Raw genomic sequence first — 17,319 nt, forward strand, 5'->3', positions numbered from 1 at the left:
TGTTACTTTTGAGCCACATCTGCATATAAATTCCTGCTTACTTTGAGCCATTATGCCATGTTCAAACTCTGGGGAGTGTCAGGTGAAAGTTCTTAGAATATGGCATGTTTCCCGTTTACTGTGCTATTAACAAATTTTACAGTACCTAAGTCATATTTAAACAATTTTTGTTGACTAGTCCAAAACTTGTTTTTGAAATATCATTCTGACACACTCAATCAAAAACGCTTATCTATAAATATTAGTTAGCAACATTGATAAAATTACAAATATCATTTGCAAAGGCACATCTTATTTCAAAACCCAAACATTTACAGGTTTAATTACTTTTAAAGATTTTATCAAAAAAGTTGAATACTACTATCAGGAAAAAGACAGTCTTCTATCCCTTTTCAAAAGATAGACATTAAGAGCAATGCTACAGAAAAGGGTAATGGCTAAAAGTCCCATACAAAAATATTTCATCCATGTGCATTTGGAGCTTTGTGATTTTTGAGAACCTTTGATTTTCTCTTTCGTATGATCTAGCACATCTGAGTCTTCCTGTAACTGTTGTTTGATCCTCTGCTTTGGCGGGTTAGCACTTCTTTGACTCAATTCTCTGTTTAAATGATCTGTTTTGTATTGACTTGATTCCTTTTTCAAAGGATTACTTTTATTTGTCTTGGTTTTATTGACTGAAGAGGATAAAAGTTTCGATGGGTACAACTGGAATCCTTGCTCTCCATTCTTACTCCCTTCATTTTGGATGTCATTGTCCTCTGCCTCCCCAACAAACCTGCATGCACTTGCGTACCAAGACTTGGAGACTAAAACAGGATTGATTAAACTTTTGTCAAACAGCTTTCAAAGCTTTGTTTAGTTAATGAATTAACAAACATTGAGTTATGTTTCCTTTAAGTGTGTGAAATATATATGGCAAAGTTTTGCTAACATTAAGATGCATTAGGTATACTTGCAACTTTTTCTGAGAAAATCCAATTTTCTGCAGCTTATTTGAACTTCCGCTGTTTAAATGAAAATGTTTACATTGTATTTTAATGTCTTCTTTGATTGTAAATGCTTATATGCTATTTCATTATGTACTATGCATTTCATCTATAGTAAATGCATCAAATTGGTAAAAGCCAAATATACATAAAGAAAAATACAATACACCTTTTCTACCTTTAACTCTTGAGCCTTGTTTGGTATCATCTTCACTGTCAGTAAGACCGAGGGACAATACATCAATCCTACCATCTATGTTGTCCTGATTTGGTTTTTGCTGATGAACAACTACCTAAAAAACAGCAATCTCACCATCAAAGAGAACTGGTGTCAGAAAAGGCTACTTTTAAGAATTTGAGAAACAGCATTTAATTAAAATAGATATGAGACAAAGAAAACTAAGTTTATACAACAAAATTCATGAAATTTTTGTGTAACATGTCATTACACCGTACTTGCAAGGTTTCCCACAAAGCCCATTATCAAGTACTTATATTGGCTGAAATGACCCTACTTGCCATAGCAGAATAACTTAAATATTTGTTTCATGTTAAATATGGAAAAAATTATTTTGACAGCATTTCATTATCCAACACGTAGGAGAATATTTATGTAGAAAATATAGACAGTCAAATTAAGAGCCAGTTTTAGACAATCCTACTCAAAGCTACTATTTTTAGGTTAGAATTATAATACAAGGAGTTCAGGGATGTTTTAATGATACTAATTCAGTACAGTAAAAAACCGCATATTAGAAACTCATTTTTTCAGATCAGGATGACGAGTTTCTTATAAAAGGAATAAATCTTGAAAAACATGCTGATGACTTTCTTATAAAATGAAATTCTTATAAGATGATGAAAATAGCTGGACCAACTGGGAAAAGTGAAAAGTCAGCCTGCAGTTTCTTATAAGTGAGTTTCTTATATGCGGGTTTTTACTGTTTAGCATAAGAATGCTTTCTTTTTATGGTACGATTCTTTATGCTAAAAACTAATTGCTTACCAGTTGATTTTTAATCTCTTTCTTCAACTCTTTTTGAACTTTTGGGCTTCTTTTCTTTGGCAGTTTTTTCAGTTTACTCAATGAATCCTTCCTCTTCATAAGTCTATAGAAATGAAGCACAGTTATGCCCATTACTGGATGTGCAATAACACAGGTCAGAAAGGGGGGGGGCCAAGGAAAAATTTAACATCAATAACAACAGATTTTGAAAAAGGTCTATTGTTTTACAAAAATTGGGGAGCTATTGCGAACAATTATAATGGGGTTTAAAATTTGGGGGTTTGATTATAATCATAATGGTTAGACCTGGAATATTTTTTTTCTCTTGATCCTCATAGCTCCTCCGTAACTTGTGCAGTCTCAGATGAACACATTATGACAGATAGAAACAGTATTCTTACTGATATAAATACCATACTTTTATCAAATCAAGCTTCAAATATATATACAAAGAACACAAAGCTCAGCAGCTCAACAACATACAAAGACAGCATTTAAGGGCAGCAGCTGCCTTTCTGCAAATTTTATTGCCAATGTGTTATACAGAAAACTGATGAAAGATTTTTTGTCACTGAGTCTAGCTTTATCAAAAACTCTACCCACAAGGTAAAGGTACAAAAAATCTAAAAATTAATCTAAAGTAAATTATTTGAAATTCTAATAAAAATTATTTGAGGAAATTGCAAGGGCAAATATAAACACCCTCAAAGGCAAAAATATGAGTTGCCTTTGTCTTTTGAAGGTTTATATGTACCAATGTTGACTTCGGTTGTTTATTTTGCTTAAATCTTATTTCATGAAGTATGAATATAATGGCACTGTTGTATTGTGTGTTATATAATACAACTGTCATATTTTTTCCTCATAGTTCATCTGAAAACATAAGCAAAGTATATATATTTTCAACATTACCTTGCAAATGTATTGAAAGTTGTGGCGATGATAACTCCAGTCCACATACTATTCCACATTTCAATAATCAAGATAAAAATGATCAATGGTGCCATAAGTTTAAGCTTCAGTATTGCAGGAGCAGCCAGTAGAGCTGACAAAAATGTCCAGATCAGCAGATAAAGGAGTTTTCTTTTGCTAGATTTTGAGGCAAAAGGAAATTTAATTAGCCATGTATCATGTTTTAAACATTAAAAACATAGAACTTACAAATTTAATCATTATGCCAATAAAATTGAAATCATTGTATAAATTCTTGGATATATATCACTCTACAGAAATATAACTAGTCTAAACATACCTTAGTGGGTTCAAAAGCCAAAGAAAAAATCTTGCAATGCACCCAGTGTATGCCAGGGAAGAAAGTTTCACCTTGAAATGTCCTGTAGATATAAAACCAATAAGCAGATAGGTTTATGTTCTCAATTTTAACTAAAAATTTTTTTTTGTTCAGGATTCAAAATGTTTGAAGATTATACGCTATCAAGCTATTTAAATTTATGATATGCTTAGACATAATACAACATGCTCAACACATTTCATAAACAGGTAATCTATTTTTTGCAGACCTTGCCATTGTAGGAAACAGATCTCCTAGAAGACTTTTTGTGAGCTTTTGTAAAAGCTCTATTAACCCCCTTCTCTCTTTTAACCCCCTCTCTCTTTTACGCCCCCTTCTCTATTAAACCCCTCCTCTTAAGCCCCTGTTTTCAGAACATTTGTATCACATTTTCATTACAAAAAATGCAAAAGGGATTTTCTACAACATTTGTTAAATGAATTATTAATAAGACCCCTCTCTAATAAGCCCTTTTCTCTTTTAAGCCCCCTTCTAGGACCCAAAATAAATAAGCACCCCAGGGGCTTAATAGAGCTTTTACGGTATTCATAGATATTTCAAGGAGAGCAATTTGCTTTTTGGACAGTTTAGTGAAGCTATCTGCATCTCCCTCCAGTATTTGAGGGGAGCCAAAAAGGGAGCAAGTGCTGCCGCTCTCCACAAATGGCCAGGCCAAATTTCTAATCAGTTGAAGAACACAAGATTGTAACATCAAAACAAGCCATAACACAATTAGATTTAGGAACATGGGAACTTCCAAAGACATGTCACTTATTACATCAGATAATTTACCTGACAGCCAAGTTAAGCAAAGGAATATTGCACAAGCCAATGATATCAGGCCTAATAAGCTTGACGGCCATAGAAATGACAGGTTGATGAAGGTCCTGTTTCTCTTTTTTCTTTGTTTATTCTGAAAAAATCATTTAGAACAGTAAAATATTGCTAAGCAAAACAAACTGTTTCTGTGCTTAGAAACATGATGGGTAAATTTTTTAAATATTCATCTTTGATGCATATAAAAAATATTCATTCCATCATCAGCTGGCATAGAAAAAAATTAACATTAATAGGTAGATATTTTATGGATGGTATTGAGCAATTCTTTATATATTAAGTCACTTCATTCCTTCAATTAGAATTCTTTCAGCATATAAAAGCTTCCCAGAATCATAAGTTAATAAAACTCATTTAATTTCAGTGGCATTCTAAGATACAGATTTAAATTGAAAAGCTATGACAGAGTTATTCATGATAATCAGTCAAAATTACCAGTTTCTTCTTTCTATCTTCTCTCTCATCCTCGTCACTTATTTGGTGATATTGTGCAATATCTTTCCCATATGTATCTTTTATCTGCATGTCTTGATCATCAAGATATCTTTTTAGAGATCTTGAGCAGGCATTGCATAGCTTGTACCGCCTCTCTAGCTGATGTTTGTACTCTTCAACTTCATATTCATAAAAGGTCTAGAAAGAGAAAATAAAATTTGGAAATTTTTAACTTAGTGACAGGGAGAAATATTACTGCTTCTAACCAATTCCAGCAACATCATATATGTATGTGAACTTCTGCAAATTATTATTTATAATGATAAAGGCACAATTTTGCTGTCATTGGATACATCACTTTTAAATTTGCTAGTGATAACAAGGATTTTACTCCAAGGTGGTGAAGGGGGGTTCATAGAGATGAAAAATCTTGGCTATTTATCATTAACAATGTTTCATGTTGAAAAGTGCTTCCGGTATGTCCCTCCTGGCCTCCTTTTCCCTTGACTTGAATACTACTTCTATCTTATGCAAAATTTGAATCATCAATACTAGGTATCTGAAGAGATTACCTCATTTCTTGGAATAAATGCTGCGAGTTGTTTTACTTTAAGAATCTGCATTTTGTTGCAGGCATCGCATAGTTTGTATCCAGATGTGACTGAATTGCTGTCTAGAGACAATTGAAAATCAGTATAAATTATGAACTGCAGTGATGCCTATAAATTTATCCAATTATAAAAAGTGTAGACCAAAAATATCTAGCTGCATTCATAAAATGGGAGAAATGTTTACATAAAGTGCCACCTAGATCTAGACAGTAAGAAAATCCAAGAAAATGATTCTTCTTTGGGAACATTAGAAAGGAAACACAGGGTTACAATTTTTTTAGTGAAGAAGAAAATTCTGGAAGGTTTATTACCCAATCTTTGGTTTCCATGCTTTGGAAGTGAACTTTCAGCGCACTTTGCATACATTTCAGCTATCTCTTTGTTATAGTCACCTGACCTGGTAAATCCATTGTACTGGTCACACTTTTTGCAGTACCATTCTTCCTTCTCTTTTACATTGACCATATTATCTGTGTTACAAAACCAGCAGTTCAATTCCATCACATTTGTTGCTCTATGAGAATAATATTTGTTATGACTGGTACTAAATTTGTATGATTAACAACAACATCAATTATATAATTGATTCTTATGGACCTGCTGTCTAAAAGTAGATTTTTTAAAAGTTTTGAAAACTGATATATTATCTTATTCAGTTTGATTATTCATCTAATATCCTGCTGACAACTTAATATCCATTCATTTAAATCAAACTTTTTCCTCTATTGCTAATTTGCAGCTTTGCACCCAAGAATGTTTCTTTGAAAATGATCACTACAAAATTGATATAATGGCTGTATCTCAAACAGATCAGGTGTGAATGGAAATAAAAAATAAGGTAGTTTTGTCACTCATCACTGTAAAATTGAAAGAGCATTAATTCCAAACCCAATGCTTCTACTGGTACTGGGAAGAGAGCAAAATGTGATAATATGAAAATTCAAAGTGTGTGATTTCTCGGGCAAAGTGTCCTTCTTTGCAGTTAAAAATCATCATTATAAACAACCTCATTTAGTGTAAGTTAAGCAATAATTCTACAACTAATTAACGCTAACATAAATCAACTAAGAGATTGCATTATAGACAGAATTGATTAAAACGATTTTATTCAAAATATCTTTTAACTGTTCCTATAAATACATCACCGGGACTTGCTCTTGGTGCATTCATAGGAACAATTTTGCTCTTACTTAAGCTTTTTTTAATATAAAAATTATCAATCTTGACACATGGCATCTTAATTTAACTTTTATTTGACTTCAGGCCTTTTAAAACTTCACAATTTGACAAATAAGCCAAAATACACATTAGACATCTTTTTTTACATGCTATAATTGCACTCTATTTGACAAAATTTTTATAGGCCTTCAAAACATGAACACAACATTATATAGGCAGCTTCGTAATTCAGAAAATAACAGTCCTTTCGAAAAGTGTTTTTGTTGTCCTTTTTATTCTTACCTAGATTTTCTGCGAATTCTGTTCCATACCACAAGAAGGAAAACAAATATTGCAATAGGAACTGACAAAAAGACTAGTGATTTTGCATTTTGAGTCACGAACTTCGTGGCATGCCTCATCAACTTCTCCACGTGGGAAAGAATACGAACCAAGGTCTCATTGGCAACCATTTTTTGTCAACCAACATGAGCCGGAGTATCAACAAATACCACACCAAAGATACATTACGCAGCTGTCTTGATAACTCGGTTGAAAGTGATTTGAGCTACTTGAGTAAGCAAATATTCTCACATCTTCTCATGCTTCGAATCGAAACAAAAATTTGGTTTCCTGGTTTTCAAGACTAAATTTGTGATCACGCTGTTTTTCGTAGTGTTGCCATGCTTGGGACCCAAACCTCCATGTTTCTGAGAAGAGCCTCCTTTTGGCGCATACACGTCTCAATCTTGACGCAACGCAAAGTTGCATCGCCAGCATCGTCCCACCTGCCAACTTCCTCATTATCCCTCAAAAAATGCCAACACATCAAAGCCAACCCTTTCAAAATGATTCCTCGTTTAGAAAGGTATAAATTGACTCGTCGAAAAGCTGTTTATCAATCTGAAGCTACAAGCTCAAGAAGTGTTTGCAAGTAAACTAATCCTGAAGCGAAAGGTATAACGATAAAATGGGTCTCTGGCTTTCACGCTTGGTGTCTGTGTTCAGTTCCTTTGGCAGCCAAAATGCAAGGATATTGATGCTTGGTCTTGATGCAGCTGGGAAAACTACAATTTTGTACAAGTTGAAGCTGAATGAAAATGTAACGACGATTCCAACAATTGGCTTTAATGTTGAAACTGTTACCCCAGTGAAGAACGTCACTTTTACTGTTTGGGATGTCGGCGGCCAAGAAAAAATTCGACAGCTTTGGAGGCATTATTTCCAGGTATGAAAAACCTACTTCCTTGATATTTCAGCTCCGTTCTAGATTTTTCTTAAAATTTCTCCGTTTAAAGTGCGATTCTGCGTTCTATTCAGAAAAAACAGCAAAATAAAAACTAAAAGCATTATTATTAAGCAAAATTTCAAAGTGTAATGGATTTTTCTGATACTAAACAACGACTATAGCTGATTGCAGAAATTTACTTTCTTCAACAACATCAAATTTTGTTTAGCAATGATGTATACTTACTGAATATTGAAACAAGTAATTGCCAATAAAAAACTTTTTTGAACCTATTTATAGAGCCTTAAATAGCCCAAATGTTTATTTTGCAAGGATTTTTAACTATTTTCTTTCATTTTACGTAAACAGGGAACAGATGGCTTGATCTTTGTTGTTGACAGTGCGGATGTACCTCGCTTGGCTGAAGCAAGACAAGAACTTATGAACATAATTCTTCATGAGGATATGACATCTCATTGTCCCGTTGTGGTAAGTGATGTACAAGAATGTATTTATATGTGGGATAAAATTTAAGATTCTTTCTTCGGGCTTTGATATAACTGAGGTTTTGTAGAACTCCTTTACCTCCAGCGATCGAGAGCTCTTTGCGAATCCCATGCACAAATTATTCAAATTTATAGGTGATTTTTCAATTGTTTTATGCCTAATTAGAATGGGGGTTTATCTCCATCGGAACATTTCTCCCACGCAGCTAATTTGTTATTTCCCCACCCTTATGATCCAGGGCAAGAAATTGTTACACGTAAAAATACTGTAGAACACGATTTCATGTAAATAAATATCCACACAAACATTTCTTAGCTTCTGTGCTTCTTTCTTGTTTGAAGCAGTTGCAAATACAACCATTTACACTTCACGGTTTGAACTTGTTCATTACGAGCCCCCAAGTTTCATTGATTTATAGGGATGCTTGAACGGTTTCTTTGGTGATTGGTTTTGATTCATACGAACTTTTTCCGCCATCTGATAAAGTCTTCTTATGTTTCAATATAGGTACTTGCCAACAAGCAGGACCTGCCCAACGCACAACGCGCAAGCAGCCTCGTAGAACAATTGGGATTGCGCACCATAAAGAATCCATGGTACATCCAGCAAATGTGTGCTGTTTCAGGTGACGGCCTATACGAGGGTGTAGAACAGATGGCAAAAATGGTGAAAGATTTCAGAAAAGGAAGAGGGTCGCATTTCTGACTTTTTAAGACTAACTCTACTTTCTTGTCAAGTCAAGCTTTTCCCCAAAATAAAATTACGATCCAGGACAAGAAGCTTATAGATGAGTAAAAGTAGAATTTTCAACTGTTTTGATTGCTATGACAATCCACTACCGTCACCATGTAAATAATTGTTTTAAGCACGAGTATAGAAATAAACACAATAAGTTTTGTAATCTGTGTAAAGTTTCTGTGAGAATCTTATGAAACGGAAGTAAGAAAATATTTATGTAATTCTTTTTAATCTTCAGCGATAAATTATTGCATTCGTTATGCTTTTGATTTTTTTGAACTACTTCACTTAAACTTTTACAAACCTTTGAAAAAAAGGAAACTGCAAGTTTTTCAAATCGAATGCTAACTTTTCACAAATCCTGAAAATTGCTTAGCTAAGCAGCTATTGGTTTTCAGTGTCTTCTAGCTAAGAATTTTGCAAGAGTGGGCAAAGAAGGGTGAACTTTGTAAAGAAGTGACAAGGTGATGTCCATCTAAGAATATAACGGAACCAGTCCATTAGAATAGTAGAAAAAAGCCAACAGAAAGTGTCACCATGTATAACTTGTAAACCAAAGAATTATGCTGCGATGAATCTAGCACTAAACCAATCTAATTGAACCTTACTACTAAATGATAAAGCAAAAAAAGATTGTTGAAATGTTTCGTTGACTCCTTACTTCTAATGTTTTTTCTGATATTTGATTCGCTGATCTTGTAAAATCCTAGCAAACTGCGAAAGCTTTTACTATGAAAAAATAGTTCTTTGACTAAGTAGCACCTTCAGAGTACCATTTATTTGATTAACACGACCTGGTACAATTTATGTCACTTTAACCCACGGCCTCATACCCAATTTTTTGATTGCCTTTAATGAGATTGTTTATTTTTGTAGGTTTTGTTCTAAAATAGCATCTGTAGAAGGAAAATTATGTCAAAGGGAGGACAAGGGCTACTTGGACCAGTTAGCCTGTGCTCCAGACCCCTAACTTGGACCCCTTACTTGAATGCGTAAACTGTCGTAGCAAACTACGCTCTGTTTACGCCATTGCTCACTTTTGTCATGTAGATGCCGCATATTTTGCGCATAATTAATTTTCCCAGAGTTCCTGGGAAAACGCTTGTACGCGAATTTGCTCTCGGTTACACAGACCCTCTACTTTCAAGTTAGGGGTCTGGGACACAGGCTAGGACCAGTATGCTTAAATACTCCCTAAGCTTTTGGTGAAGTGAGTTCGTACATTGTTCAGTTTTAATTCCAGGTAAGTTTAAAATTTCAAAGTAATAGGAGCGTAATGTAACGCAACGATTAAATAGCCTTCTCCCCTACAATTCAACTGACACTTTCCCTTCCGTATCAGTAAAAAAGATATACCATGATAAAGGGTCTTTAAATCCGGCCACTGGCAGCATCAGTTACTGCAGAGTGGGAGGGTAATGGGCGTGATCAGTGAGACCAAACCCTTTTGCCTTGTTTCAGTGCTTTGTACCAAGAAAATTTTAATTTGGCAAAAATATGATCTACTCCTACCTAACTCTCTTTAATCCTTTTCTAGAAAGGTTATGTGAACCATTTTTTGTACAAAAGTGGGGGGGGGTTACTACCCCCCATACCCCTCTTGGCGCGGCCACTGAATCTAGCGGTTGAATCTTAAGCAAAAGGAAACAAGTGGATCATAAGGTGAAGTATATAAGCAATAAATTTTGTTGCAAATGGAGAGAGGCAATTCAGTCCCGAAAGATGTTTCACCACTTAAATTTACTAATTACCAATAACTATTTAATAGTTATAATTATGCTGTGACATTTAATTGATTATGACTTTTTTATGAATTGATGATGGCCCATTGATAAAAACTCAAAATTTCCTGTATAAAAAATTGTATTTAAAACAAAAACATTCCGTTATTGATTTTTTCCAAGTACAAACACAAATATCTGAACTCTTTGCTAGTTTGTAAAACTCCCTGGATGTTTTTTTTAATGATATACTTATAAATCTCCATCAAAGGAGCGTCTGCCGGTTAGAAATATGTTTCTTATTTACCTGATTAATTTCTGTCACTTAGTTTTGCTAAAATGTATCAATTTTTTTAATTATGACGTAACTATTTTTAAAATGTATCGTTTACTTGAACAGTATAGTTATTCATTTTATTAACAAATTCAATCAGGGGCAAAAATTATTGGTGTGTTTTAGAGAAGTTTGACAAATATCAATCAGCAAGATTTCTAACGCTGTTCATTCAAATTACCATACCAATATTCAAAATGCCTTGCTTCCACTCTGAAGATTTCATTGTCTAGATTTTTCTGAAAAGGTTACCAGTGCTCCGGACCGCCGAAAGGGGGAAGGGGGACGGCAAAGGGGGCAAGTTGCCCCAGGGCCTAGAGGTCAAGGGGCTTCATAAAGTAATGAATTTCGTTTTAAAATGGATTTGATTAAAGTATTAAAATTATGCCTAAAATTTGTAAACCATTTCAAACGAATGAAAGATTTTTTACTAATCTAAAGGGCGTGGCCGCAAAAACTTTCTGCCCAAAGCTTGTAGGGGACTCGTCTTTCGGTATTGTCCTAGGGCCTCCAAAACCACTCGGTCGGCCAAGCGTATAACAAGATTATCAGCTTGAAGTTATCCAGTGAAATAATTCAAATTTTAAGCATAAATCAGACTTCTAATAACGTTTATATATCATCTCAAATTTCCCATAGATGAAAAGGTGTCTTGGTTGTGTGCAATGAAAATCCACGATGCATACAGGAAATATGTGCCATTTTGGGTGAAGGTTTTGTTAGAGGGTTTGGAAGAAATAGCAAAAATGATAGACTTTTCTTATTCAAAAATATCTCGAAAATATATATGCTACCAATGCACAAGTTGTAGTCTAAGATAAGAAACGTAATGTACAAAATTTATTTTACATTATAGAGCTTTCGTCGCTCCGGCAACCTGGTATACTAGATATGTTTAAAATGCATTTGTTTTGTGAAATGAAGTGTCCAGAAGTCTTGAAATCTGTTTATATTTTTGTTAAAAGCTATTCAACATAAGCTGTAATTAATTCTCTCCCAAAAAATCTTCTAAAACTACAACGAAATTACCTAAAATATGGCGATCACAATAACAGCCATTTCTTAAGATAGACAAGATCCGGGAAAAGCAAGAGGACTGGAAACAAAAATTAACATGCATGCGTCACCCCTTTATAGATATTTCTGCCCTTGCAAAGTTGCACAGAGTATCCCATGCCGCCTTGCGAGGCTCACTTTGTTTGATGTCTAGGCATCATTCTACCGTCCAGACTAATGACGGAGTTAGACGCAAACTCCATCGTTGTCAATGCCCTCCTTCGCAATGGAACATTATCATCCACATCAAAAGGGTCCATGTTGCATTTCCTGACATCAGTGAACTCTTCGTTTTCAGGTATCCTTGGTATATCTAAAGAGGAGCGCCTCACAGGATTTGATGCTTTTTTTTCTTTGATTTTATTCATATCTGCCCGTATCACAACAAATTGCTTCATGATGTATCGATCTTCTTCTTTCATGCTTTTCTAGACATAAAACGGAGAAACGGACGTCAGACGCTTGCATACAGTAAAAGAGGGGCCTCAACCACAGGAGCAATAGGAATTAGCACTGCTGGTAAGTTATGTTCTTAAAACTCTTGCAATTTTTTAAATGTTCCTTCTTCTCTTTGATAAGACTTTTTCAAGTTTCACTCCTTAAAAAACTCTAATTTGAGTTCTCAATGAATCTATGCTAACGCACGCTACGGTGGACGACTGATGCGTTTTATTGGCGTTTTGTTATTGTCAAGGAAATTTAATTGAAATTTTAACTGTAGGATAATAAGACTGTAGGCCTAATGCCCTTATCAATAATTTTCTCATTGTATTGATGATGTTGTTATACAAACGTGTAAACATTTCGATGCGCTAGAAGCCTTCCCCTTTTTATGAACCCTGGGCACCGGGGCTTAAGAAATAGGGGGTGGGAGAGAAAAATTTCCTTTTCTTTCATTCCCCTCCCAATTTTTAGGCTTTAGTGACGATGGCAATTTTATAGATAACTGCAGCAGTTCGAAATGAAAAAATCAATAACGAAAACATGTGTAGAAGCTGGAAATTATTCGTCACATGCTCTTGTCCTGAAGCTTGGGTCTCTTGGCCTAGTATGTTGTTAACGTATCTTGTTCGTTTTCTTTCCACTTGATTGCATGGTGTTGCTTAACAGAAAACACCAACTTAAGTTTTTCAGAAAAGTTTCAACATGGTTTTCTTTATAACAAGATTCCTTGTAATTTTTTAGTAACAAAGTTCACCGTCAGCAAAAATAATAAGATTTTCCTAAGGATTTCAAACTAAATTCACAATTAGTTACTAGATTTGAAATACTTTTGCCAGTTATTCACTTTAATTTCTTTTCAAAAGAAGCGAATTTGATAGAAGATCGTAAAGAGTCTGGTGTGCAAAAGTTCAGCAACGATTTGGTGTCTAAATTGAATTTCTCTAGTTTAGTTTTGTTTGTTACAATGATACGGGTTTACAAACTATCTATTTCTTAAGCCCAGAGCCTAAGAAATCTCTTTAAGTTGTTTCTTAGAGGTATTAGTTTTTTTTATCTGAAACAAAGTTTGGATGAAACAAATTAATGTTTGAAGTGCTGTACGAGACATTACAAGCATAGGTTTAAGTAAAAATTTGGTCAGTGTTTATGGTGAAGAAATTAAAGAAATTCTTTTTATTATAATCGTAGGATAATTAGAAATCAATTGCAACAGATCGAACAGAATTATCATAAAGTTAATTATGTATATACTTCCGAAAACTAAACAACTATGTTTCTACAGCGTTTTTAATTCTTGTACCCTTTGATTCCAGAGCCACAAAAAACTATTCACTTTAATAGTAACGAACACCTCAAACAATGGAAAGGCTTACTGCAATAAGAGAAACCAGTGGCGGAAGTTCATTTTTCAAGTGGGGGGGGGGGGGCAATACCCACAAAAGAAAGCAAATTTGTCGACAAATGACATAGTTTTACCGATAAAACCAACAATTTGGCAAAACCTGGGGGCGGTTGCCCCCCTAACACCCCGCAATTTCCGCCACTGAGAGAAACTATGGGATAAAACATTTTGAGGTATCGCTATGGCTATCGCTATATATTTTTGGTATTTGTAATAATTTTAAGCTTTAGTGCATCTAATTAAAAGCGTCAAAAAGACGGTCAACATCATGAATACAGGGAAGCCAGAAAACAAAAATTCACTAGCCTGCGTGCACACTCGACTATGGGAAAAGTTTGAGTCTGCACGCAGGCTAAAATTCACAGGTAGTAGGGTAGGACTCAGGGAAGGACACAGACCAACCAAATCGATGTGAGGCCAACCTATGTTGAACCGCATCCACTAAAAGGCTACTAAAAATTTAATTTATTTTGAAAATTTTATTTCGTGACATTGGATTCTCGTCGTCGTATTGCTTTGTTCCCTCTATATCTTTCATTTTAAAATCTCATTGCAAGATTCACAGAATCCGGCGGACAGCCTATCCTGCGGTTCTTCCTTCTCACACATACTAAAAATTTGCAGTTTCTAATGATTAACATCGATATGATCCAATGCAGCAATGCTCACAACTTAATACGAGAAAGCTGAGAGGCACATTCCACGCTTTTCAGTTTAGAAGGTCTAGGGCCCTAACCCACCCTTAATGAGCAAATAAATAAAGGTTGCGATGTTGCGCCTACTCTAAATCTGTGCCGTAGGAAGCGTAAAGAATTGGGGGCATCATTGTTTGAAAACAGTTGGAACAAAAGAGATTAATCGCTGGAAACAAAGCAAGGATTTTTACAAGTATTGTGGAAAGGGGGGGGGGGCTCGGCCTCTTAAAGAATATCAGTAGCGAGGGGCAAATCACTCCAAAAAATCTCGTACACCTTTCGTGGAAATCCTATTGTTTTATCTGGAAATCCCCAAAGATACTTTTGTTTCAGAGAAAATCTCGTACGCTATTTGCAAGAGTGAATTGCCCCTCGATCAATAGCCTCGTAAATGTATATCATTTCTTCGTATGTTCGTTATATCAAAATGTATATCAAATCTCCTTACCAATTGTTCAGTTACCCAGTCAATTGCAATACCAAGATCCTGTAATCGTTGCATTTCGCCTCTCCCTGGAACTTTCAATCTTGCTGCATAACTCTCTCCTTGTAAGTGCTTTCGATCAATATTTGAGTATCCATGGTTGCTTACTGTCGTATTTGCCCCCTTTCTGTACATGGTGAACCTAAACTAGGCCAGTTATATTTGTATGTAAGTGCTTTTCTGTTACCTGTAAACATCTGTTTCCACTTGGCTGAAGTTCTCGTGATACTACGTGATAGATTATTGATGGTAAGCGAATTAAATCCTGAAACTGATTATTTAATAAGTGCGGTGTTGATGCCTGGCTTTGTTTTTGAGAAGGTTATTGGTGTTACTTCACGGATACCCTCTTCATGTCGCAGTTGGCGACCGTCTGTGTTGACAAAACAGAGCCACCGGTGATTTTACAAAAAACGCTAATCATTCAAAGCATTGGAAATTTAACTTGGAGCAAAAACAGGTTTCTTGTCACCGTAAACAGTAAGAAAATTTGTAATTATTTGCAACAGCTTCTGCGGTTTAGTTATCTGTTTCAAAGAAAGAAAAGTTTTCCTGATCGGAGGCCCTGAAAAACCGGCCAAAATGTAATCGGGAAAATCATTCGTGACTACATTTTTATCGACTTTCCATCACAAGCATTCCATTGGGGCCCATACTAGGCCCAAAAAAGTCTTTCCAAACTAATAGATATTTGCTGGGTAGGAACAGACATTCCTTTTGCAATATTTGCCAAATGAAAATAACTGAGGGGCAGATCACTCTTGCCAATAACGTACGAGATTTCTACGGAAACAAAACAATTACCAGGGATTTTCAGATGAAATAATAGGATTTCCCCAAAAGATGGACGACATTAATAAAACTAGATGTTTGAAGTGGAATGGTCTATATAGCACGGAATGATGAAATAGGGTGTGATCCCTCGAGCTCTGCCCATTATCTCTTTCCTAATTCCATGACAGGTGACACTGGGCCAAGAAAAAAGGTATTGATCTCGAGACAACTGTATCGTTTCCCCTTGCACCTGTATAAATGCCTCTCGTCACACCTAACTTCTGGGGTGGCTCTGTGGTTCTAAAAGGGCCCTTAGGGCGTGCCAAGGCCTTAAATAGGTGTGGGCATTTAAAACCTTATCCGTATACTCCTAAAACTGATATTCAATCAGCTCCACAGAATTTATGCGGGATGACCATTGTTTCCAATCAGCAAAGCTTGGGTTTATCGTTATGGATTTATGCATAAACTCGAACATTTCATCTAATGGAGGGCTTGTTTTTCAGAATTTTGAGGTGCACGGCTGGCGACCGCAGCCTAGCCATCCGGGTCAGTCCAGGCACCGGGCAGCCATTGGGCTAGCAGGGGCTATAGCCCCCCCCCCACATTTTGCAATAAAAGGCTAGAAATTTTTTGCAAGGTTTACTCTAACGCAACTTGGGTCGTTTAATCCTAAGTAGTAGCAGTTCCTTTTGACTGGGAACCGTTTTGTCCAGTTTCTAGGTGTTCTATCTTGTTTAATGAGTATTTTATAACTTGGTTAGCTTGGTGTTTGATTACTCTTTTTGTAGTTATCGATATCTTCTCTGAACTAGACTGTTTATAAAATTTCAGTAGAAATTAGCAAGATTTTGTAAAAGGGGCATTTTCCGGTGTTCTAAAGGGCTTAGCCTCAAAATTGACGGCCACCCACATTTCAGCCCCTCTATTCTTAGAAGAGTGCGCGTTCCCTGTGTCATTCCACCCTGCCCATTTCATTTCATTTTTATTTATTCATACAAAAATAAGGCCTTTGGTCCCATAAAGCAATTGGTCCAAAAAAGTTTGCTCTTGGGCGACCATTCCCCTATCCTCCGCCTGGTCTAAACCCCCCCCCCCCCCTTGAGCACAATAGCTAGCGACGGATCTGTTTAGCATATATTTGTCATGCGAAAACTGCAAGTACATTTTCAGGAAGGTGACGAGCCTCGGTGAATGAATGTGAACTTTAAGTTCAAAAACACAAAAATGTATCTAATGATAGTCCGAATGTTAAATCACTCAGAAAAGTCCACAATATTCCACTAAATGTGGAATTTACAAAAATATCAAATGTTTTTTTGTTTAGGTACAGAAAACTTACAGCAAACTGTTACTGCTAATTGTCATTATTTGGCAAAGAGTTGCCTAAGAAAGTTTTGATTGTCCCTTGCACATTTGGCATAATTTTACGATATGATTCTATCGGAAATGTTCTAAAAAACAATGTACAAATAAAAAGCCACATTTTCTTGCAAATTTTTCTAAAATGATTCGGAAAATTTGTCTCTTGTCCCCTCCCTTTGCAACAAGAGACCCTTCTGTTGATGGGATGATTCTCGTGTAAAGCTCAGTTAAGGGGATTTTGGCT

At 35.5% G+C, this 17,319-nt stretch overlaps 3 protein-coding genes across 4 annotated transcripts; 1 reads left to right on the plus strand and 2 right to left on the minus strand.

Moving 5' to 3' along the window:
* Positions 1 to 272: 272 nt before the first annotated feature.
* LOC135688169 (uncharacterized) lies at positions 273 to 7,020 on the minus strand. Of its 2 annotated transcripts, none has more exons than XM_065204898.2 (10): positions 6,631 to 7,020; positions 5,481 to 5,683; positions 5,131 to 5,231; positions 4,559 to 4,756; positions 4,079 to 4,199; positions 3,248 to 3,329; positions 2,908 to 3,084; positions 1,996 to 2,098; positions 1,159 to 1,282; positions 273 to 809 (listed from the first exon to the last, which is right to left on the minus strand). In XM_065204898.2, the coding sequence occupies exons 1-10, from the start codon at positions 6,798 to 6,800 to the stop codon at positions 364 to 366; spliced, it is 1,725 nt and encodes a 574-aa protein (XP_065060970.2). In that variant the 5' UTR covers positions 6,801 to 7,020; the 3' UTR covers positions 273 to 363. The 2 variants fall into 2 exon arrangements, with proteins under 2 accessions (XP_065060970.2, XP_065060971.2); XM_065204899.2 differs by having other exon boundaries at positions 1,168 to 1,282; positions 6,631 to 7,018.
* A 133-nt stretch (positions 7,021 to 7,153) lies between these two features.
* Positions 7,154 to 9,060, plus strand: LOC135688176 (uncharacterized). The gene is made up of 3 exons (XM_065204908.2): positions 7,154 to 7,555; positions 7,925 to 8,044; positions 8,570 to 9,060. The coding sequence occupies exons 1-3, from the start codon at positions 7,298 to 7,300 to the stop codon at positions 8,765 to 8,767; spliced, it is 576 nt and encodes a 191-aa protein (XP_065060980.2). The 5' UTR covers positions 7,154 to 7,297; the 3' UTR covers positions 8,768 to 9,060.
* Positions 9,061 to 10,458: 1,398 nt separating this feature from the next.
* LOC148957934 (uncharacterized) lies at positions 10,459 to 15,796 on the minus strand. Its single transcript, XM_089114111.1, has 2 exons — positions 14,901 to 15,796; positions 10,459 to 12,339 (listed from the first exon to the last, which is right to left on the minus strand). The coding sequence occupies exons 1-2, from the start codon at positions 15,069 to 15,071 to the stop codon at positions 12,046 to 12,048; spliced, it is 465 nt and encodes a 154-aa protein (XP_088970237.1). The 5' UTR covers positions 15,072 to 15,796; the 3' UTR covers positions 10,459 to 12,045.
* Positions 15,797 to 17,319: the final 1,523 nt, after the last annotated feature.

This window comes from Rhopilema esculentum, chromosome 19 (assembly GCF_057945365.1).
Source record: "Rhopilema esculentum isolate cy_ngs chromosome 19, ASM5794536v1, whole genome shotgun sequence".
Classification (NCBI taxonomy): Eukaryota; Metazoa; Cnidaria; class Scyphozoa; order Rhizostomeae; family Rhizostomatidae; genus Rhopilema; species Rhopilema esculentum.